General features: G+C 46.4%; 1 protein-coding gene across 4 annotated transcripts in view; it reads left to right on the plus strand.

The window, feature by feature from the left end:
* NTM (neurotrimin) overlaps positions 1 to 5,819 on the plus strand; it is a 916,745-nt gene extending 910,926 nt beyond the window's left edge. For all 4 annotated transcript variants that reach the window (XM_088457048.1, XM_088457049.1, XM_088457050.1 and 1 more), the window contains one exon: positions 2,714 to 5,819. In XM_088457048.1, coding sequence (XP_088313174.1) covers positions 2,714 to 2,829 — 116 coding nt within the window. In that variant the 3' untranslated portion in view covers positions 2,830 to 5,819. The remainder of the gene's footprint in view (positions 1 to 2,713) is intronic.
* The last annotated feature ends 4,466 nt before the right edge of the window (positions 5,820 to 10,285 follow it).

Consider the following 10,285-nt stretch of genomic DNA (forward strand, 5'->3'; position numbering starts at 1 on the left):
TAACCCTCTCTCCCCAGTGCCTAAACCTAACCCCCCCCCCTAGTACCTTAACCTGGGGCTGAATACAATTATCCTCGATACGTTATTGCGTGAGGAAAAGGCTTGTAGCCTCCAGCTTTTTCGCCCAAAGCTGTTCTATTAGAAGCCCTTTTCCTCGAACGGTAAATCTGCGTATAACGCACGTTAACCCATAGATTCCGGTATAAGTAGTTGAAGTTATGGGTTAACGTGTTTGCGGCGACTGCAATATGGGGCGGAAAGCCCAACTTAAAGCAGATTTTTGTTTCAGCCTCAGGAGGAGGTTGACAGAGATCCGCGTTAAGTGCGGCCTGCGGGCTATAATTCAATAGGATAGTTGAATTTGGCCCATTAAGACCAGTTTGATGTGATATATTGGGAATATAAAACTGCCCTGATTAATTTTGCTTTTGTTGTTATTTTCCATCCTCTGATCTCGCCTGTTCCCCGTTTTCTGTGTTCTAGCACATCCCCAAGAGCCTGTTTCTGATTGAACTTCAGCCAATAAAGTTGGACTTCACTGTCGTTATAAACCGTCTCTCCCTTTTTTGTGCTTCATCCAATCAGAACGTTCAGTTTGGTGCCGTTATATCAGGAGCATTATTGAGCCATTTGGGTACATTTACTGTCCAATCATCGGCAGCTTTGACCGATAGTTTTATAAAAGGGCACTAGGAATTCATGCTAAGCCAGTCGGTCGTAGCGGCCGCACGGTCGTACGCCACCGATGTTCGCTAAACTGCGCATGCGTAAAGTTCGCAATGCGCGTACGCAAACTAGCTGCTACGATCAGAAATTTCTCTCTCCTTGAACACAGCCAGGTCGGTAGTTTGAGTGACAGAATGAGGCGTTTGTGGGTGGTAACAGGGGAAGGTGCTTAAAAACGGGGGAGTGGAGATCCGAACGCAGGCGTGCCTAATTATGCGAACGGCGTTTTATGGGAGTGCATAATTAACAAAGTAGTGTCATGGCACACGTGACATGGGAGGTTTGTACACTGACCTGATCGTAGTGCTTAAGAGAGGGTATGGTCAACCTTAAGCTCTACGACCAGTTCCGATGGTTCCCGTTGGTCTCGATTAATCCTTATATGCCCGGACATGACGTGTAATGCGTACGAGAAGGGGGCGTATTTTTTGTCTTACGGCCGCATCCTCCCCTTGGTCGGCCAGCTAACGATCCAATCTTAAGGACGCAACTTGCGAGGGCACCATTTGCATATCCGGCCCCTTTTCCCTTACGACCGTGCGGCCGCTACGACCGACTCTGAATGAGGTCCTTATTCCTATCACAATTTGACAAACCAGCGGATATAATATATACCATATTGTGTGCTTAGTGGGAGGTTCTTCCACAGCTGGATGCCCCCAGTCAGCCTCACTGTCCCCTGGAAGTGAATGTACAGCCCATGGTATTAGCACATGTAGAATATGTGTAACGTGATATCTTAAATTCATACAAAGGTTGTAGTGAACGGCAGCCATATGTGTGTCCAGCTTCCATCCATATCCTCATTCCTCTCTTCTCACTGCAGACCATCGCTTGTCTCTCTCCCATCTCTCATGTACATGCAAGGTCTCTATCCTCACCCTACATCTTGCCAAGGGCCAGGTGTCTTGTCACTCTGTAGACTGTGGGGGTTCCCGTCAATGTTTCTAGCTGTGACTTGTCTTTGCATTGGGTGTGGCGAGGTTTTATAGGATTTATTTTTACAATCCTGGCGGCTATATCAGGACTAATGTAATATACACACATTCATTAAAGAACCAGAAGATGTAGGGATTTAGATACACAGGTCTTAAAGAGGACAATCTGTTGTGACGTCGGTCTGGGATGAGGAGAAGCTCCAGGTGCCTGGAGGAAACGTTGTCAGGATAACCACTGCTACGTTCTATCATCTGTAGGGGTGGTCTTTGTAGTCTAGGAGAGACACGTGTTAGGAAACCATTGGGGTTAATGAAGAGCTGGAGAGAAAACACAGAATGCATTTGTGCCTGTTTTGTTCACTATCCGACGATATAAATATATCCTTTGTTAGATATTGGGTAGTCATACACCATAAGCAGGGTTAGATTATCAATGGAGCGGATGGAGCTACAGACCAGAGCCTCCACATAACCATAAGCCCATCATCATGACCAGCTGGCCACACAATTGGCCATAAATCCTAAGTATTAAAATTGTATTTCTCGTTTTCTCCCAAAATGATGCATTTTATTTTTTTATGTATTTAGGGAGAGAAAAGGGCAGGGAGGTGTTCTGCCACCGTGGCTCTGGCCACACCCATACAGAACTGACCACGCCCACACAGCACTGACCACACCCACACAGCACTGGTCACAGCTCCTCCCCTTCTACCTATAGGCCCTTGAACATTTTCAGCCCCAGGAACATTTGACCTTTAATTCGGCCCTGACCATAAAGAGTGGCCACTTCATACTCTAAATGCCATCTTTGAATTGTTAATTAGAACATGTTACTTAATATATCTCCTCACCTGCTTTATATATTTTGCCTACATACACTAAGGTTTATTTCAGGTTGTGTCACTTGCAATCTATCACACTCTGACAGGTTTTTACGTTCATTTCTCAGTTATTTCATAGTCTTTTTTTTCCTCTTCTTTTTTCTAAACTTGTTTTATGACTTTTTTCTGTCGGGGGTTTCTAAAGTTTTGGTCTGTCTCTTTCCCCAGGCCCCGGAGCGGTTCACGATGGGAACAGCGGCTCACCTCAGTGTCTCCTCTGCGCACCTCTGTCTCTGCTCCTCCTGCTCTGTCTCTCTCTGCTGCTCCCACATGCCCAGTTTTGACACATGCAAAGCATCCGCCAGAGGTCCTCCCAAAGGGAAACAGCAATTCTGAAGCAAATGTAATAAAAAAAAAGAAAATAATTTACGAAAATCTGATGTCGCAAAAATATATGGAGAAAAAAAAAAATTAATAAAAAACAAAAACTACAAAAAATCCACAACTGATTCTTTAAAAAAGAAAAAAAGGAAAAAAAAACAAACAAACAAAAAAAAAAAAACGGATAAAGCTAAGAGAAAACACCACGCTCTGCACCTTCTACCTGAAGGGACTTTTTTTTTTGCAGAAAATCAGCCAAGGGGCGCAAGGGCGGAGCCAAGGACTGAGCCGCATCGGTTGACTTGCCAAAGCCGGCGCTCACGGACAACATTTGACTTTGTTCTATTCATCACAGAGCATCGTGAGGAGATTGCACCACTTACAAACCAATCATGGACTGTGCTGCTTCATCCTTTCCGCTCCTTACCACCCCCCACCCCCACCACCATCTGCTGGGGGGTCCCACTTAGTGTGTCCCGTTTTTGCAGCCCAGACACCTGCTGAGAATAGTTTGACCCTACTTATTTGCTGAGGAACTAGCAGAGCAATACTTAACCTTTACCCTGCTGGGGAGAGAGATACCCACCAGGATATAGTTCTCCCCAGCATGACTGGGATTAACGGAGCCGCCACCTGTAAGGCATGCCTGGGGCTGGATTGTGTGGATTGTTAGAGTGAAACGCGTCCTGTCATGTGCTAGGATGTTGCTTATGAAATGTTGCATCCAACAATGATTTTCTTTGTGTACGTCAGCTGGAAAAGGTGGGAGATGGGAGATTTCATTTTATGAGGGGGGGGGGGGATTGTCCTGAGCTGTTGAATGATACCGAGAACATATATAGTGTAGATCAGGACAGGCCAGGGATGTCCCTCTGACAGCTGGGGACTGTAGCTCCTTTGGTCATCAGATGGCTGTGCTTGGGGATGATGAGAGTTATGGGCTTTGACTACAAGATAATACTCTGCGATTTCATGTTTTTTGTTGATGGGTTGGGGAATAATACACATTCTGTCCTTTGTGGGATCTTAAGAAAGAATTGTCTCTACAATGTGCAGCCGGGAATGGCTGTCATTGGCGTGACTGCTCTAAGAATGGTCATCGTTGGGTGGTCCTGAGAAAGCTTTGTGCATTCTGTCATCTGATGACTTTTTGGGGGGTAGCCACGTCCTGGGCAGCTCAGGGTTGATAATTTGGTGCCTGTGTGACCATGCAGTGACTGCCATCTTCATATAATAAGCACACACAGTCAATCATGTCCACCAGCACGGTTCTCCCATGTTAGACATGTTGCAATACAGAGAGAGGAAAGGTGGGACGTTGGGTTAGGAGCTGGTTACCATAGTCTGAGGCTGTACAGATCTACAATCGTCATACAGGGCTTGCCAGCAGCAGATGAAGGCTAGACCAGGAGATCACCCGTGGCTGTGCCATTAGAAAGCCTGGGGAGAACGGGGTACATGTACCAATGTTGCTCTAGTGAAAAGCTGTCGTCATCTGATTGCTCCTTAATAAAAGGAAAGAACCTGCACATTTCTTTAATTACACACAACCACCGACCTACGGATCATTGCCGCCTCTAACGCCAACATCAGAGCAGTGTGTAATTTGTTTACATTATAATTCATCTCGTCGTGTTGTTTTTGCAATGGTGAGGTCGTAATTTACGGTATAGCGGGTGTCAACCGGAGTCCTGGAATCAAACCACAGTCCTGGCTTTATTCATGTGTCGAGACAGAAGGACATCCTGCGTTCCTGGCATGCAGCTCATTTCTACAACCTGTGCTGAGTTCCCCCACAACGACCAATTTGCATATGATTTACACATGTGGACCGCATGTAGCGCAAAGGACCCAAGTTAGCGCATTTGTTTGTCCTTTTAAAAAAAAAAAAAAATGATTCAGTGGTTTTAAGTCTATTATTTTTTCAGATATACTAAGTAATCACTTGTGCTTTAAAGGATGCAGAGACCTGTAAGACGGAAAGGCTGCGCTTAGTGATCTGCGTGATGGGCACTCACTCGGACAGCAATACAAGGTCCATCTCACGAGACAAGTCCCTGGGAGCGTCAATCGTCCATCCGGTCCCGTGTGTTACGGTCATGTCTGTCCACCCCGTGTACCTCCGTCTCATGTTTGGCATGTTCTGTGAGATTGCGGTGATCTGACAGGTTCGCCGCCAGTAACTTGCTCTGTGACACTGTGACCTCAGGACCAGCGCAGGCCGCGTGTTCAGGATATTCTCCCTGAACGCTGTGTAAAGCACTTTGTGCAGGAATGTGTATGATATGTATGTAATGATTGCTAATTAGAAGCCCCTCAGCATCGCAAAGCAGCTCGTACAGACACCGTCTATTGGCTGCAGAACTTTCACCTAAGTTATGTGTTTACACTCACAAAATATTTTCCATGTTAAACCCCCCAGTCAGGTGAGATGCGCACCCACCCCACCCATTGTTGGGTGTTTGGGTATGGTGAGGATCAGGTGAGGGGATGAAGAGGGGGGTTAAGTTAAGAGGTCGTAGTTGCTGTAAGGTAAATGATGTATTACAAATGCTTGTCACATGACAGACCATTAATCCCTACTGTACGCTATAAACCTGTTACCTTCAACCAACCAGCATTGTCCCATGGAAAAAAAAAAACTCTCCCCCCCCCCCCCCCCGTTCCGTTCTTACATGCAAAACATTACGTCGCTTCCTCTAAAACACAACTGCAAATTATTTCTTTCATTTTTTTTTATTTTTTATCTGTATTAATAAATCTGGAGTGGAAAATGTGGAAAAACATTCGGGTTGTCCTCTGTTGTCACTTCGCACTTTTGAACAGTATAAAGGACGGTGGATTACACACCAAAAAAACGTCTGCAGTCCACTTTCTTGCATCATCCAAGTGTCTATGCTAAAGAATATGTCGGTATCCCAATGCCGGGTGCAGAATAAAGGCTTATACACGGCTACGGTCTGCTACGTCATCTTACCTGTGTTACAGCAGCAATGTCACCTCCGCATCTGTTATTCCCTATAGATTGTGCAGATCAGGGAAGGAACTGGTGCGGCTCGGGCACAAGGGGGGCACACAGTGCCATATGACGGAGGTGAATTCAGAAGGTTCCTGTATTATTTATGTTCCTACTATCCCCTGTGAACCATTACACGGTTACACTTGAATATTCTTTGCCGCAGAGCTTTGTTATTTCGCATAATCACCAATGGGGTGAGAAACATGGATTTCTAGGCTCGCTAGGGGCATTTGTCGTGTAAAAGTGAATCTCGTGGCCCCTCTTGAAGCCTCACATGTAATGGACACACTCTCTGTACCCGGTGCTGTTTATAAAGAGCTGGAGGTCTGTATGGGTAGTTTGTTGACGATCCCCCCCCAAATCCAATGCCCAAGATCCCGTGCATTACTAAGAATGTAAGCTCTTTGGGGCAGGCTCTCACATTTACCGCATCATGAAATAGTAGCCGTCCTTCTCCCTATTGTTTGTTATTGTATTATATTTTCTTTATATTTGTAATAATCTTGTAAAGAGCTGAGTACACTGTTAACACAATATAAATATAATGAGACATACATACCACGATTGATCAATGTGTCTGTTGTAATGACCCGGCCACACCGGGTACAAGTCTGTTTTACACGGTTAATGGTGACGGACTCCTGGATTAAGTAATCACAGTGATACCTGGTGACAGCTGAAAGAACGAAGGGCCGTAATAACAGAATGATTTCATGTGAGCTCTGGGAATAGCTTCATCTCCAGGAGGTCAATGCTGGTTATGTTATTTAGAAAGGATACACAAGACTGGACGCATAGTGTATTGTCATTAAAGGCAACTAAATCCTTTTCATACATGCCCCGTCCTACCCTGACTTTCTGATGTAACTTGTCATATGCTATTTTCTAGTCCATTCGTCACCTATGGAAGAATCTACATTTCATTACCAAAAAAAAAAGAAAAAGCTAAAATGGAAAAGCATTGTACATCAGTTATGCTTGGTGTGGTATCACTGGCCATCTGTGTGTGTGTGTGTGTGTGTGTGTGTGTATGTGTTAGTGTGTCCAGGGCTGTCTTAACAGCATTGTAGGTCCTGGGCAAAGCATTCACTGGGGGCCACTGCTCACCTTTTCACGTGAATAATTATGTTATCAGTCGATAAAATTAAACCTTTAGGTTTATTGGTCCTTTCAATAAGATCAATGTTTCAACATAAAAAAACATAATGTAAAGTGAGGATTACAGACTCCGCCTCCCTCTTCTCTTTTCCAGTTCTCAGTGCAGTTCCTGCACTGCCCATGCACGGAGTGTGCGCCTGCACACTCCATGTAGATGCCCCCTGGTTCACCCCGCACCTGTTGGAAGGCCCCTAGAATCATGGGACCCTGGGCTACTGCCCAGTGTGCCCATACGTTAAGATGGCCCTGAGTGTATCCGCCAATTGTCCATAATGCCACCTATACTGATCATTCTTACACACTATTGTGTCACAGACTGCACTGCCTCACCTTGATGCAAGATAGAGGAGCCCCACCTTTCCCTCCAATTCAGTATCTTTAACGGCGTTATGCTTGCACAAGGGGACGAGGGATACGGCATGGTTTCAGCAACACTTCCTTTTTAATTTTAGCATTACTAGGAATATGGGGCCTGGTTCAGCAAGCATCGCAACTGCTAAAGCGTTACGCAGACGGGCAATTGTTGCGTACCGCACGTGCAGTGCGCGAATGCCCCACTGCGATCGCAGTCCCGATCGCAGTGAGGCTTTCGCGCACTGCATGTGACCCATCACAGAGCACCGTTTGGGGGTGGTGACGGGGAGGAGGGGGTGGTCTGAGAAACGATCGCGTGCTAGTGCGTTTGAATGCCGTTGCAGGGGCGTGCATAAATTAGCCACTGTGATGGCCTGAGCTCTCACTGCGTGCAGGAAAGCTAGCAAATTAGTGGTAGGGTCAGACCTGCCTTAAATGTGCGAGTGGCTCCGATGTTCTTCGATGTTGACGATGTTTTGGCTGGATTGTAATGTATAACGGATGTGTGCGTCTGCATGTTGTCCATGTGAGTACTTTGCGAATGCAAATATTGGCATACTTTCGCAGCGGAACTGCGTGCGCGATTGCAGCCGTTACAGCATCAGCGATCCTTGCTGAATCACGCCCATGGTGTATAATAGTGATCAATAGAGGTTACTTGCTTTACAGTAACTGATGTCTGTGCATTCTATATGGGGCCAAAGTCATTCCGGTGGCGCCAACCCAATCAAGTTGTCACGGAGAGGAGGATGGACAGTTGCCATCCCCAGGAGGCTGAGATCCGAGAGCTTCTCTCCTGTGGCTCTGAGGGGTGCACCGTGCAATCCAAATATAGGTGCTATGAGACAGCGACAGTGCCCCCATCCCCCAGCTCTGCGTCCCTGGGCAGCGGCAGTGCCCTCTTGCCACCAGTTACAGCCTTGGACAGGCCAATTAGTCAGTGTTCTAGGCTTCTATTCTATGGGTTCCATGGCCAATTTTCTGGATACTGAATTGAGAAATTGAACAGTTACTGTAATATATTCAGATTTGGGGAGGGGGAGCATTGACAATCTCCTAAATCCAGGTTTAAGAAAGGGATCAGTAACTTTAACTGTTTCAGCTCTTGAAAGTGAATAGTTTCTCCTGTCTGCGGCAGTCCCTGATTTAATTGCAGACTGCAGGACATCAATACCAGATCCAGCGCCATCATCACAGGAGTGAGAGAGGAAACGTGAATGTAAATCCTATGAGCGCAATGTGCAATAATAGCATTGTGCCCCACGTCCCGCCTATGTGCTTCACATAGAATACAAATTGTATAGACTTTCCTGTTGTCATATTTACACTTTGCTTTTCTGCGTCTGTAAACCCGAGATGGATGGATGAGGTCACAGGTCAAAGATAGATCGCGGGAAAGAAAAAGGAGACGCATATTACGCGATTCCCAGGATGGGTGATGAGCGGAGATAATTGGCTGCACTTTTCCTGGTAGGGTTACTGGGAATGGCCACAGCAGTTGAAGCCTTTGGGATGTGTTGCTCCCAATGTGGGTTATCTTTATGAAAAGGTGGGAAGATCTTTGAAGTAGGAATGCCACCAGATTCTATAAGAGAGACCTTTGCTTATCAAAGGCTTTCATGGGGAGATAAAATCTCGGTCATAGACATCAAATACTTTAAAAATAACGTTCAGGGGACATTCATACAGAAAGGCACCTGGCAGTAATTTGTTACAGGAAAGCTGTACCCCCCGCCTGGCGGCACACACTCCATATATATAGAGCAGGGAGGTGCCATGTTGCTCAGGCAAAGAAGGCCGAAATCAAACTCTCTAATGTTCTCCTACATTAGAGAGTTTGTTTTCGGGATCAATGGTGGCACCAAGGATGGGAGGCCCTGGTGGGGGGGTAGACACGCCCGCTGACATGTTGGTCGCATGTTTGGAATGTTGTAAATGGCACCATAAGCTTTGCTGTGTTCCTCCTCCACTCTCCTGTGCCATTGCTGCCCTCCACATCCGGTATATTCCTCTGGAAATGAGGAGAGCGTCTCTAGGGTAGAACTATCTGGGTAGTACTTTCCACCATTGTGGATCACAGGAAGCCTCCCTGGAAGTAAAAACAATGTCCTTCCTATTCATTGAAAAGTTCTACAACAAGGAGATGTTTTCTTCAGTCACTCATCAGTGGGAGATGCTCAGAATGTTTCATCTGGGTATAAGGAGCGTAACAGAGCGGGCAAAAAGATTCATGACCCAGACACTGTTTTTGGGGCTAATTCTGATTTGCACGCTGCTGCGACCGCAGTGTCGTGTCTGTTGCCGCAAGCTTGACTGCGACTTTATGCTAATGCTAGTATCAGCCCTTCTCTAGTGTACAGCCGTGTGACCGAATGTGCGAGGACTGAGAAGCCCGCTTAGAGCATCTTTTAGATGGTAAGATAATTCTGGCTACCCCATCGTCGGTCACACCATTGAAACTTGCACCAGGCGCAAGGTAGATTCAGATTCCCCATCATAATATGGCCTCCAATGTGGGTGATTAGGCAACCAGACCAGCAGCACGCTCACGACACTCTCAACACGCCCACCAGACTCTCAACACACCCACCAGACTCCCATAACACGCCCACCAGACTCTCATAACACTCCCACCAGACTCTCATAACACGTCCACCAGACTCATAACACGCCCACGAGACTCCCATAATACGCCCACGAGACTCTAATAACATGCCCAACAGACTCTCATAACACGCCCAACATACTCCCATAACTCACCCACCAGACTCCAATAACGCCCAGTAGACTCTCATAACACGCCTACGAGACTCATAACACACCCACCAGACTCCCATAACACGCCCACCAGACTCCCATAACACGTCCAACAGACTCCCATAACACGC

Source organism: Taudactylus pleione, unplaced genomic scaffold (genome assembly GCF_031769625.1).
Source record: "Taudactylus pleione unplaced genomic scaffold, aTauple2 ptg000734l, whole genome shotgun sequence".
NCBI classification, from domain to species: domain Eukaryota; kingdom Metazoa; phylum Chordata; class Amphibia; order Anura; family Myobatrachidae; genus Taudactylus; species Taudactylus pleione.